This window comes from Alternaria atra (genome assembly GCF_907166805.1).
Source record: "Alternaria atra isolate CS162 genome assembly, contig: 6, whole genome shotgun sequence".
Taxonomy (NCBI): domain Eukaryota; kingdom Fungi; phylum Ascomycota; class Dothideomycetes; order Pleosporales; family Pleosporaceae; genus Alternaria; species Alternaria atra.
In genome coordinates, this window is record NW_025091344.1 from 2,834 (window position 1) to 16,585 (window position 13,752).

General features: G+C 51.8%; 3 protein-coding genes across 3 annotated transcripts; 1 reads left to right on the forward strand and 2 right to left on the reverse strand.

The window, feature by feature from the left end:
• Nucleotides 1-213: 213 nt before the first annotated feature.
• Nucleotides 214-624, forward strand: ALTATR162_LOCUS12150 (uncharacterized protein; the record flags this gene model as incomplete). Its single annotated transcript, XM_043319796.1, has 1 exon — nt 214-624. The coding sequence occupies one exon, from the start codon at nt 214-216 to the stop codon at nt 622-624; it is 411 nt and encodes a 136-aa protein (XP_043175731.1).
• Nucleotides 625-2,760: 2,136 nt separating this feature from the next.
• ALTATR162_LOCUS12151 (uncharacterized protein) lies at nt 2,761-4,764 on the reverse strand (the record flags this gene model as incomplete). The annotated part of the gene is made up of 4 exons (XM_043319797.1): nt 2,761-2,813; nt 2,893-4,027; nt 4,084-4,284; nt 4,342-4,764. 4 exons carry the CDS (start codon nt 4,762-4,764, stop codon nt 2,761-2,763), a joined length of 1,812 nt encoding a protein of 603 aa, XP_043175732.1.
• Nucleotides 4,765-8,245: 3,481 nt separating this feature from the next.
• ALTATR162_LOCUS12152 (uncharacterized protein) lies at nt 8,246-9,573 on the reverse strand (the record flags this gene model as incomplete). The annotated part of the gene is made up of 3 exons (XM_043319798.1): nt 8,246-8,816; nt 8,880-9,428; nt 9,485-9,573. 3 exons carry the CDS (start codon nt 9,571-9,573, stop codon nt 8,246-8,248), a joined length of 1,209 nt encoding a protein of 402 aa, XP_043175733.1.
• Between the last annotated feature and the right edge of the window lie 4,179 nt (nt 9,574-13,752).

Here is a 13,752-nt window from a genome sequence, read left to right on the forward strand (position 1 = left end):
AAAGCACGCTGCACACAGCCTGCTCGAGTCAGGCTCATGCAGCCGAGACGCTCTTCTCCCTACTCAGCATGTCCGCGATATCGAGCACCATCTATCATGACCAGCCTAGCGCTTTCAACAGTATCAAAGGGTCCCGTCCCATCTCCACCATGACTCCAGATTTGTTTGTTGACAAGTCTAACCATGACCACTACGCTAACGTCTACACACACAATGCCTACGCTCACCGCCCATCCCGCGATCCCTAGTAGGGACTACATAGAGATCGTCAATGAGTGGCGCGCGAAATTAAACATGGAGGCTCTTGTGCATGACCCTGAGCTGGAAACCAATGCCATGGACGCCGTGGTGGCAGGGAACGGCGCCGAGACCCACAAGCTCAACCCTGGTACCTTTGGCCAGGTAATAGCTCGAGGCAAGCTAGACACCTTCGAACACGTCTTCGTAGGTGGATGGCTCTGCGAGATTCCTGATCTTCCCGGACTGGGCGACGCCTGCGCAAGTCAGTCGGTAGGCTGGATCCACGACGGGCAGACGGGCCACGCGGAGATCCTCACATCGAAGGATTACGCGCGTATTGGATGCGCGTTGTATGCTGATGTTTGGTGCTGCGACCTTGCATGAGGTAAGTATTGGACTGGGGTTGTGAGAGTTGCTGATGTGCTGCCACGTTCCGATAAGACATGATCTTCCCGGGAGTTGTTGAGTGACAGTGATCTCAACAGACTCTATAATATCGACAACTGGGACACTCTAACTGACGACGACGACGAGAGTACAGCTCTAGGTAAGTCAACAGCAGCAACTAACCTACATTTTACTCTACACCTCACATGCTAACAGCTTCAAATAGAGGCTCTCTAACGGACCCTTCAGCGGCAACTCTAGCAGCAACTCTAACGTACTATCCTCCACCACGTTAATCGCCCAGCTCCCAAGCTCTTTACAATATATACCCTATACTATAACTGCTTGCTGGGTTATAATTGCAAATAATTACGCTGTAAGACGGATCCTCAAACGAGCAAGACGATCTGTACAATCTATTTTAGTTCTTTTTTTTTGACCTTAGAGTAGCAATCGCAACCTGCAAGACCTTCTTTTTGTTTACTACGGCAATCGTGATCACGACTTCCTAATTAGGCAACCAAACAACCAAACAACCAAATAAACACTAAGTAATTACTTGGTTATGCTCCTAATTAAGCAACCAAATCAATCACAACTTCAAAAACGACCTAATCAAAGCAAATAAGGGCCTCACCATTTGATTGATTTGCTTGTTGACAACTCTGCGGGCTAGCGACTTGGGACGACGAAACTCAACACTAAGGCTAGCGCTAGTACAGGCTATCAAGCCTATCAATCAAGCCTCAATCAAGCTCACGATCTCAGCTTGTTAGCCCTAACAATCCAAGCTGACGCCCTCAAAAAACGAGCAATCCAAGCTAACGCCTCAGCTTGGATTGGCTTGATTGTTGACAACTATGCAAGCTGCCTCTATAGCCGCTCTGAAATAGCGCTCACGCACACGCTGCACGACCTCGGGTACCGCATCGACGGTGTTGAAGCGGTATAGTACAGCTGCGCATTGCCTTCGATCGTCAACTAACTGAGTGCTGTAGGGCACAAAAGGCTCTTCATCTAACATCTTCTGCTTCTCAGTTTTCGGGAGACTTGGTGCTTGTTTACGCCAAGATAGCGATGGCTTTGGCGGTGCAGCAGTTGGGATAGCTGACAATAAAACCCACGGTGACTGTGCTCTCTGTTGGTGAGCCTCGGATGCTACTACAGAAGGATTGGCAGTGCCACGATCCACACTTTGCGCTGTCTGATCATGTATGCGTGGGTTGTGATATAACGAAGGTAGGATTTGGATAGGATGCATCACTCGACAGTCTTTGTTAGATACGTCCCTCTCGTAAACAGGTACAGGCGCAAGCGGAGATTGAGGATGATGAGCAGGCGGATATGACTGCTCTCTTAGACACGATACGTGGGACAGATCATGCCTGCCCGTTCCCCCGCTTGATGCAGGGGATGGAAACCTGCGTTCTTCGACAGTAACGCCACCATCAACAGTGTCTGCACTTTGAACGGGAGCGTGGGTGTCTTCGTGGATGCTCTGGCTGCTACCGAGGCCGGGCTCGCCATTAAGTATATATGCAAGATCGTAGCGGCGTGGTCTGCTTTCAGGCTGATGTGCGTCCATGTGCATTCGCGTTGGATCTGATAATGAAGGTAGAGACGTTGAAATTTCATTCTTTCGTAACATCATCTTGTCCATGTAGCCTTGGCAGATGACGCCGATAGGTGTACAGTTGTTGCATTCAGGCTTTGCTTCATCACACTTCTCCTTACGCCTTCTGCATGTTCCACACTCAGTCTTGGCCCGCTTCATGAGTGGTTTCTTTCGCCTCGGTTCGACCAAGACAGCACACTGCATTGGCTTTGTTGCAACTGCTCGCTCTGCGCTGCTCCAATCTGTCCTACGCACGGGGATGTGTAGCTCAGAAAATAGTGTTGTGTTACTGTGACTTGGGCTCATTGCGCAAGCATCGCGATGCTGTAATAACTGGATGTCACCCTGAGGTGATTCGTGCGACCGAGTAGTCCATCGCCCGCTATACCTGCGATAATCTACGGGGGGCTGTATGTGCTGCGGTGCAAGCTCCATGCTGTGCAACCTTTTCTGGTAGATGGGTGAACCACTGCAGCTCGCAGCTGCGGAAGGCTCTAGTAGAGGCCGTAGAGCCACAGCTAGTTCATCTGAAAACTGATCTGCTCTTTCAAGGGTTGATCGCGGTCCCCGACTAGGGCTTGTTGGAGATATGTCTACACCGTCGATTACAGGTGAGATAGGGTGGTTGACAGTGCGGCAGCCGTTCTTACATCGCCTGGACGCAGAGTCCTGATCCGCTTCCCCACAATTTGGTGGCTTTAAGGTGAACGAATCACGGGTAATAGGAGCAGTCTGCTCTCCATCAATAGTGTGCATGCTGTTTGCAATACGAACTTGCACTTCCCGATCAGGTACAACCTCAAGATCTCTGACACTCCGATTCAAAGCCGGCGGGGCCGGAAGACCTCCAGTTTCAGTCTCCGGGAGGCTGTTTTGCTCCGAAGTATGGCGTGCACACACTGCTAGAGCCGCTGCAGGCAAAGGGCACGTTTTGGCATCTCTACCCCTAGCCGGAGCATTGACACCCTGCTTGGCAAACGCCTGCTCGGCTGTGATCTTAGTATCTAGCCTCAACCCTAGCTGTGAGGATAACGCCGAGGGTGCAATCGGTGTACGGTCTATTGCTAAAACAGGTAGAGTATCTGCGCGCGATTTAAGGTTCTGCAGGTTGGACTCGCTCTGTTCTGAAGATGATGATATTGACCGCTCGGACCGTGCTAAAAGCCTTGTGAGCTCATCGCTTACGTCGGGCTCGGCCGGTGCATGTTGTATCACAGCCTTCTCATGAGTCCAGCAATCTTTGGAAAGTCGTCCTGGTGATCGTTCTGAACTCACCAGTGCCTTGCTTTGCTCCTCGACCGTCCCGCCTTGAAGTAGAACAAGTGCGGCTTTTTCGAGAACGGGTTCCCTCCACGTCTTTGTATAAGACACCACGTCGGCTTCTGCTTGAAGCTCCGGCTCTTTGTGAACAACTTCATTGGCGGGTGCGGACGGCATGGCCCCCAGGATCTCCAGCTCGCCCTGCATTTCTTGCTGTTCTTGTGTCTCCAAGGGCTTCCTGGTTGTGAGCAATGCAGACGTAGGTAAACCTTTCTCCTCAAGCGTACAAGCATGGGCTCTTTGTGACTCCCGCCTAGCCAGCTCCAATGGCTCTAGCCCCTCCTGACTTGGGTTCTCTGGGAGCTCACTTTCCTTGCATCCTGCATCCTGGAGCTTCCCTACGGGATCAGGGTGCGACGATAGTTGCATAATGCCAACACTACCGACCTTCTCGATGCAAGCCGAAGACTGAGCATGTAGACTGTGTCGCAAACCCAGCGCGGCCGGATCCGTAGCGCTCAAATCCTGTGGACACATGGTCAGCAAGCCATGCTAGCGTTATTGGAGAAAGGTCAAATCACCTCATTCGTATGGCCAGAAACGTTCGCGGTAGCTGGGTTCCGCTGGTTCGAGCCCGATGTTTCTTCCAGCGTAGTCGTAGTACTGATTGTCAGATTGACGTTGTTCTGCCTAGCAAGTATAACACCGCACGTATACGAGTTTCCACCTTCTAACGCACACGCACTTTGCTGTGGCTCTAGGAAGAGCGAACTGAAACTGCGCTGTGACTGATGCATTTGCTGCGGAAAAGCTGTCGAGACGCTTTGACATTGATTTACCCTCTTCGTCGGAGGTTGCCTAGACGTCACTAGTTCCGGCGATCCGCTCAAGGACTGCATTCGATTATCGGCTTCTTCAAACGATTGGGCTTGACTGTGGGTATGTCCTGTATCGGTGCTTCGAGCAGGAATGATCTCCTTCCACTCTGCTTCTAGGGCTGGAGTGACAAAATCGTGCGGTTCCCACGTCGGCTCGTACAGACGTCCTGTCCCTGGGTCGATGCCCTCCCATTCGACCAGATAGCACGATCCATTGTCCTTCAAGATCCTTCTCGCCGCCCAAAATATTTCGCTAGCAGGCCCATGATCTCGATGGGGTTCAGATGCGCTGGTGTAGGCGAGCTGTGTTATTCGACGTCGCTTGTTTCGGGCGAGAGTGTTCGAGGTCCGTTTTCGCTTGTTTGCTGCTCGCTTCGAAACCATTTCGTAATACGACAGTAAGTAGTAGTGTAAATTAGCCAGATTTTTTAAAACCGACTCTGCTGCTTTAAGACCGTACGATTTGTGTATGTGTGTGTGTGTATGTGTGTTTGCTTTACATATTTCCCGATACCATTTCTGCGTCCGATGCGTACGTTCTTAGCATTTGGGTAGGCTTCAGAAGCGTAACGGGGCAGGGCGCAAGCACAAAGGGCTTCCTCCCGGTTGGCGTTAAGGAACAGTGTGCAAAACTGGAGAGCGATGTGACGTAGTGATGCTGCACAAAAGTGACCTGCAGCGAAGACATGGCAACATGTCGCGTGACGTTGTGAAGTCGAGGAACCGTCGTCGTGCTCAGCAGCTGGTCGCTTGGACTCACTAGCGGCGCGGTTGCCAAGACTACAGTGTCCGTGCACCCAACGCCCAGAGTCACCGGACGCCCGCTCCGAGCCTTGAAGCCCATCACAGAGATGAGGCTACAGAGCCACGTACAATAGTTATTACTACGAAAATCTTTGGTGGAGTACTCTATAGACATATGCGATCAAGTTCCTCTATATATATTATTTATATAAGGTGGCGGTGCGGCCACTACGTGTAGTGTGGGTTCGCACGGGCGGAGGAGGCGTCGCAGGCTTCGGGCGACTACGAGCACCTACAGCACGACGCGCAGGCTTTGATTTGACTACAGAAGCTTTTGAGGTTGTAGATTTGCCTCTTTGGGACTGTTGTATACCTTTTGCAGAGTCGCGAGCCTGTTTAGCAGCGGCTCTGGCGGCCTTCCGCGCGTCTACCGTGTCCGTGCACTCAATGCGCACAATCAGTCAATGCGCGGGACGCGTCGCATACACCCTTTTTTGAGTACTTACTGCACAACACCACGATGGGCCTAAAAGAAGCGCTTGCAGAGGCAGATACTTTCGAATGCCAAGAAGATATTCCGTGGTCGCAATTGTCCACAAAGCATAATGTGGTGCGGTCAACGTTGACGCGACGATGGCGAGGCAACACGCGTTCCCGCGAAGAGGCAGGTTTAGCACGCCGCAAACTGCAACCACCACAGGAGGCAGAGCTTGTCAAGTACATAGATAAACTCACAGACGAACACTTACCACCTACAAGGGAGATGGTGCAAACTTATGCATCAGATGTTGCTCAGGTACCTGTCTCCGACGCCTGGGTTGGCCGCTTTGTCCACCGTAATGACGACCAGCTCACCTCTCAATGGTCAACGTCTATGGACCGCGATCGTCACAACGCTGATTCTGGTGAAAAGTACACACGTTACTTTGAGCTTCTGCACGAGAAGATACAGTTCTACGACATCCTGCCGGAGAACACTTACAATATGGACGAGAAGGGCTTCATGATTGGAGCTGTTGGCAGGATGAAGAGGATCTTCAGTAAGCGGCTCTTCAAGAGGAAGCAGTTTCGACAGCAACTCCAAGACGGCAATGGCGAGTGGATAAGCTTGTTGGCATGCGTTTGCGCGGACGGTACAGCTCTGCCAACAGGCCTCATATATGCGGCAGAGTCAAAAAACATCCAAGACACCTGGGTGGAGGATGTAAAAGCAGGCGAGCATATGTGCTTCTTCAGCACATCACAGAGCGGCTAGAGCAACGGTGGTCTTGGACTTGCTTGGCTCCAGCAGGTTTTCCATCGCTTTACAGCAGCCAAAGCTCGGAGGAAGTACCGCCTGCTGCTCGTGGATGGCCATGGGAGCCATCTAACCGAGGATTTTCTGGAGTACTGTCACCGGCACAAGATAATCTTAGCTGTTTATCCGCCTCACAGCACCCATACGTTGCAGCCGCTAGATGTAGTAATGTTCAAGCCTCTCAGCACAGCGTACTCAAAGAAGCTAGCAACACGCCTTCACAAGCACCGTGGCTTAGTTCCTGTAAAGAAAGCAAATTTCTTCTCACTTTTCTGGGACGCTTGAGTAGCCAGCTTCACAGAAAAGAACATTTTGAGCTCGTTCAACGCAACAGGCATACACCCCTTCGATCCCGACGTTATCCTCGATCGATTCACGAATAGCGACACAGAAACAGCAAGCGACGCGTCTTCTGAAGCTCCTACATATGGCGGAGATGCCTGGCAAAAGCTAAACACTGTGGCCAAATGAGCGTCGTGTGGTGCCTCGGAGAAGGACACCCCAACTATGAGACAATCGCTACACCATTTGGCTATACAAAACACTCTTCTAATGAGCGAAAATGAGGGGCTTCGCGACGCGTTAGTCACTAAGCGCAAGGGCAACACCAAGGGCAAGTCTCTAAGTTTGCTACAACATTATGAGTACTGGTGACCGGAGATGTTGTGGACTCCTCGCTCATTCCGCGAAGCCAAGGTGCGCATGAAGCAGGCAAAAGAGGAGCAGGAAGCAGATGAGAAAAACAAGGCCGACATGAGAGAGTTGAGGAAGGCTAATAAGCTATACAACGACAAGATTGCAGAAGAAAAGAAGGCGCAGCGTGCACGAGACCAAGAGGCACGGAGGAAGGCGAAGGCAGAGGAGCGCAAGGCAATCGATGCGCGCAAGGAGCAATGACGCAAGGACAAAGAGAAGAAAGACCGTGAAAAAGAGCTACAACTATCCTAAAGTGGCAAGCGAAAAGCTTCACAAAGTACAGCACCTAAGAAGAAGCAGAATTGCGGTGTTGCAGCTACGCGTCGTGGTGTTGTTGACACGCCGCGTACCCCAACACCGCCACCAAAGTACAACTCCCGTGGCCGCAAAATTGCTCCGCGCAAGAAACTGTAGTGGCAGAGTTTGTCGCATAAGTCTATAAAACACCCCACTAAGAAATCTTGTGATGATTGCTTTTGTGTGTGGCTTAATAGCCTCATTTTTGCAAAGTACTGTTATGGTGATGTGTGCGCATTGACTGATTGTGCGCATTGAGTGCACGGACACGGTACGAGCTCCTTCGTACTTGCTTCAAGATGAGCAACTTCAAAACCTATCTCGACACCCTCGCACCCAGCAAGCGAGTCAAGGCAGCCATGCAGTCGGCAGCCACGATGCTGCGTGGCGGGGTTGAGCCCCAATGCGAAATATTTAGAGACTCTATTCCGAATTGGGGACAGCGGCAGGAGGTCTGGACTCGGAAAACTTGGCCGAGAAACATATAGAGGATTTGCTCAAAGCGGCAACGAATCTTATGCAAGCATTGAATCAGCTTACGGCAGTGGCGAATGCGTATTCGGAGCGGTTGGACGATTTGGAGTATGCCCTGAAGAGCAAGAATGGCGAGCATGGGACTGGGAAGACGAAAGGGGGCGATGAAGCGGTGTAATCATGTGGAGTGATGAGATGATGGCTCGCCTCGAGGAGAAGTAGGGAGCCTCTATGAGATGGAAATGCGGCAATGAGGTGATGATGTAAAAGAAAGGTGTGGAGAGTGAGGCTTGCGCTAGTGCTAGTGGTGGTGCTAACAGACTAGTCAGTTGAAGAGATCCATCATCAGACCTCCGATCAAAAGCGTTCATGTCCATATCCTCGTGCGGCCTTCCCCGACTCATTGCTGTCGATCGTCGACGAGCTGGCTCCACCAGGACTGCCTTTCCGTTCTACGTTAGACCTGTGCTTGTGGGTTTTCTGTGATTGTGACCGCGCCACGCGCTCATCGACCGAGTTGGATGTGATGTATCCAGGTAGGTTCTGCTGCTGCTGCCATGACTCAGTTAGCATACTGGAGCCCAAAATTATCTCCTCGTCAGATCCGGCACTTTCTCTCCGAGCACGGGATGTTGTGATGGTGATGGACTTCTGGATCGAAGGCTTGAGGTTGGAGAGCTCCTTTCCAGACTGTTGCTGACCGGATGTGAGCGACGGTTTGCTCCACGGCATGGCTGAGGCTGAACGGGTGATCTCGAAAGCCTGTTTCAAGAGTGGCCGTAGCGTCGCGATGGAGCCAGCCGTTATGCCCAGCCCTACTTCCACTGTGCTCCACATGGCGAAGTCTGTTGTCCGGTGGAGGAAGTCTCCCTTGTATCCCTTTAGTGTTCTTGTATAGGGAAGACGAGCGATGGTTGCTGTGCAGCCACTGTTGATGGCGTTAGCGACGCTACTAGGAAGAGACGTTTTCGCAAAAGACATTGCTACTTACACTGCTGCGAGAGCAATGACTCCGGCCACGACGAACTTCATGCGCTTCTTCATCTGCAGATCCTTGACGATAAGGATAGGGAGCACTGCAAATACCCAATCCGCAAACGAGTTTAGACCCGATACTACGAATGTGAAGTTCATGACCAGTGTTGAGGAGAGACAAGTGCCGTGATGGGTAGGATCCAGATCCCACCAATATGAGGTTGGTTTGCACTGGAAGATGACGACTGAAGTATACGCGACTCCCACGACTGCTGAGACGACCATGATCATGCGGATGATCCATACGTGGATTCGGACGATGGTGATGCGCAGTAAAAAGAAACCAACGGAGATTTTGAGCATACACGTCGAAAGTGTATAGAAGACCTCGCAGAAAAACCAGAAGTGCAGGGCTGTTTGGGCGCTTTTATCTGTAAGTTTCTCACGGCGTACACCAGTGCCATGTAAAGCACCGCCGATTTGGGACACGAGGTATGATGTGAAGAAGCATAGTGTAAGGAGCATTGTGTAATCATCGATGCCGAAACCCTTCACCATGAAGATGCTAAGACTGAAATTAGTACCACGGCCCTCTAGAGAGAAGTATGGAACGGGCCTTACCGCACATAGCAGCGAAGGCTGACAGTGAGCCATGCTAAGACCATGAATGTGAGGGCGATGCCCAAGACTTGCCCACTTCGGTCCTCCATAGTTGATGACGGCGTGCAAAGAGTTTGGCCGAGAAAAGGTGATGAAGGTGAAGTAAAAGAAACTAATCATGTGGGAAGACTGGTGGTTCAAGAATGATTTAGCAGCAGCATATTGTATATCGACGAGTTGATTATGCCGTCTGGGGCGACCTTGCCCAGGTGGTGCCTCACAGACGTCTCAACACTTTCCCCGAGCCGTGTGGGTGTAACTAGCATGTTTTGAACGCTAGAATATTGTGCATTTGCTCTGGATATCCTTGCGACGGTAGTCGAGACAGACTGCTGTTCGGGGTGAGGTCTTCGTGGGGCGGGAGGAGGCCAGGCTGCTGCTGGAAGATCGGCAACATGCGTTCGGCCTGTCTGTGCCACATAAATGTGGCATTCACAAGTCATTGCAGCGACGCAAATGGTCGTGTGGCTTGTCGACAAAAGAAATCGAGTCGTGGTATGTGGGCTGCTAGCTCCTAGCTTGGGCAAGCGTTCGAGTGTTTTTGCCGCGGCCATGGTCCCGAAGATGAGGGGCACGGCGGGCATTTGACAAGTAAGCGGTTAGCGGATTGGATTAGGTTCGCGTTCTTGCAAGCGCACATCTCACTCAGGTGGGCGAAAGGGGCGCAGGACGATTAACACTAGCTGTAAGACCCCTATTCCGCCCTGAATGCAGAACTCTTTTCGCCTGTGCAGACATTTCAAGTGCCGTGTTTTGTGCGGCTCATTTTGCGCCCAGCACGTTTCATGAACCGTCCCCGTGTTCTGACAGCTTGCGATGCCGAATCCTCGTGTCTGGCTTTGGTGGCCGGATTCGCAAGAGAACTACTTCCCTATGCCCTATGGCTCTCAGAGTCGCTTTCCGTCCACGGCCTCCATGCCATGTATCCTCCGCAACAGCAAAACAAACTTCAAGAGAACAAACTCTGCTATGCTACTTCCCGTACCGTTCCGAGAACTCCATTCGCACCGTTCGTCCACTTCCCCGGTAGTAGTGATCTGTGATTTGCTTAGGGTTCAGAATCCTACTCGCCGCGGGCTGGAGCCACTTGGCTGCTTAGCGCGTCTGTTTGTCTGTACGCATTTGCAACAAACCCACTAGCCGCAGGTTCCCGACGGGGGAACTCGTCCGAGATGGTTGACATGGCGAACGAAAGCCTACGTTGTGCCACTGACAACCTTTGCCAACAATCTTGCGGACGGCGTGCTCGTTGGCCAGCCTTCATGTTGCGATTACGATAAGGACCTGCATGTAAATTCTCCTTTGACTAACGTGACGCCGTGCCTCGTATCCGGGTGGCGATCTGGTTCAGAAAATGCGGCACCGGTGATAGGGACCATAGCCGAGCATGCCCTGGGTCGGATTTATACAAGCGAACTTCGTCTCTCTTGCGCATAGGCCTTTCCAACCCTTTATAAGCGTTGTCAAGAAGGGAAGTAAAAAAACAATCTTGCGTCATTTAAGGGTGGTCGGCATCCATAGATGGGTTCCCTGGTTCGCTGACGTCCTTTATGAATTAGCCCCACTACTCCACTTCAACACCACCTTGCAATTAACCTCCGCGCTGCCTGGGCGAAGGCTAGTGATTACTACAACAAGCTTGACCTCTCACCTGCGTACTACGCTGCAACTGTACTCCATCCACGTTCTAAAACGTACTGCGAGGCCGCCTGGGCGGACAAACCCGAGTGGCTAGAGGCTAATAACCGCGCGTTCGCAAGCTTTGAGAAGAGTATAACACCTCACTCAGTTCACCGCGTGCCGTAAGGCGCCCAAAGGTTATCTCTAACGAGATCGACGACGCAATTGATGCCCTCCTAGACCCAGATGGCGTTATGGCTGCTACTGACGGCTATGTGGATGAGTACGAGAGGTGGAAGGCGTGCGAACCGAAGGCCAGTAAGGGTAGCTACGCTGCGGTTCACCCTATTCAATACTGGGTAGGCTTGCGTGATCGCTACCCCAACCTTGCGCAGATGGCTATTGACGTGCTCTCTATCTCAGCTTCAAGCTGCGAGTGTGAGCGCATGTTTAGCGAGCTTGGCGATCTCCTTGAGCCTCGGAGACGGCAGATCTCGCCTCAGTTATTAACCGCTATACAGTGCGTACAGCGGTGGCATAGGGCTGGCTTTGATCAGGGCGATAGCGCTGCCACAGCGACTATAACTGACGCTGATATAGACGCTATGTATCGATTGTGCGATTGGGATCACGAGAACAAGAACTTGGTATAAACAGTCGATTTATACAACACCAAGTTAATCAAGCTTTCAATCAAGCCTCAAACCGAAAACTATAAACAAGCCAATCAATCAAGCCTCACAACAGATGTTCAAGCCTCGAGTCAAGCCGGAGGCTGAGACTTGATTAACTTGATTATTGACAAGTCTAACAGACCGTAGTCATCCAGGGAAATCTCTCACGCATGTACGCCAATAACTCCATGATGCCATCTGACAAGGAGAGTGGCTTGAGTAGCAGAAGACAATATCCATGCGGCGACACCAATGACTAGTCTCCATCAGCAGACCTTCCAGAACCCATGTCGCGTATCATCTTACCGTCTTCGATTTGGAAGAGCTTCATCAAACAGATTCTAGTATATAGCCGCTGTAGCAGGAAGGCTATAGCGAGCAGATTCTCTACCACAACGACAACATATACCTCCGTCAAGAGTTGATGCAGAGGGTTCTCAAAATCAACAGAATAGCCAGGCGGAGGCGCAACTATGGTGAGGGTGCCATTGACGTTTGCCATGCTAATGCGAAGGCGACTCAAAGCAAAAGAAATGTAAAGGAGAAATGATGTTGATGAAAAGTCCGAAGGATCTGATCAGTTGTGTATATCTTTGCTGGGAACACGAGAATGTCTTCTATGCATTCTGCCCCCTGGGAGCTTCTCGATTTGCCAAGGGATGAGATGGACTCCAAATTTCTGATTGGTGGTCTCCAGAACTGAGGCATCTCAATAACTAGGTAGCGTCCAGTAGTCGCGAAGGAAAGGCCAAAGATCTCCGATCGGAACTGCAACTTCCTCAAGGTGTGTGTGCCCGGGTGGGACTAGTGGCCGACCACATGGCTCTTGCCGAAGCTCAACAAGCTCTGCCACGACGCACTTACCACCGGCGGTGAAACCTTGGTGTCGTACTCCACAGTCAGGGGCCAGCTGATCAACATCTACTCCCGCCAATCCGGGCAAAAGATCACCAGCGAGGGCACCCGGAAGAAGTCGCGATGCAAGAAGTGCAGCAAGTGGGGACACTGGCACCCAGTGCGAATAGGACCCTCACGGGACGCCGGCGTCTGGGCAGCGGTGCCCAGCGAAAACCCTCTCCGACCGCGAACCAGGGTCCTCTTACCAAACGAGAGGGGCTATGCTAGACGAAGCCCTGCATCGATGGCTTGGTCAGGGTCACATCGAGTCCTCGCAGGCTTGGGTGTCATGTAAGCCCCAGTTTGTAGAAAAACAGAACGGGAGCATACTGACCAATCAACATGGTGATCCCTTGCTGGGAATGGCCTCCTCCGGAGATCATTGAGGAAATCCGACCCCGACTGCATGGCAGCAAATGGTACGTCTGATGTGATTTGAAGGAGGCATTCCATCGGATCGTGATCGCATCAACCTCAAGACCTGTCACCGCATTCCACACCTAACGCCCGTCCCAGCGTTGCGGGACACCCAGCGTCGCGGGATACCCAGCGTTGCGGGACCAGGTTCGCGCTTCGGACCTCCGGAGCCTCTTCCTTGCACGTATGTGACGCTATCGTCCATGCGTTATAGTTTCGTAGCTATCATTGTTTTAAAAGGCCTGTCTCCGACGAGGTGGCCAAAGCTACTCCATGTGGCGTGGAAGCGGTCGCTGCAAGTGATGTGCATCTGCAGCTCGGCCATGAGTCGGCATCCAACACTTACGTATTGCGGCGCTAGACGCGAATCCGGCTGCACGGTCCCACACCATTTACAGCTGCCTGTCCACACCGAAGTCTAGTTAGTGATTCTACCCCAGCTCCAGATCGAGCAATGCGATTGCGATTCAGCTTGACGCAAGCTAAAGCAAGGAAAAAGCCTTTCGCCAATTCTCACAAGCCCTGCTTAGATTGTGACGGTGGATCCGTACTGCGCGAATCATGCTAGACCCCGCATCCGACCAGCAGTATTGAACGCTTTTAACACCTACAGTCATTCTG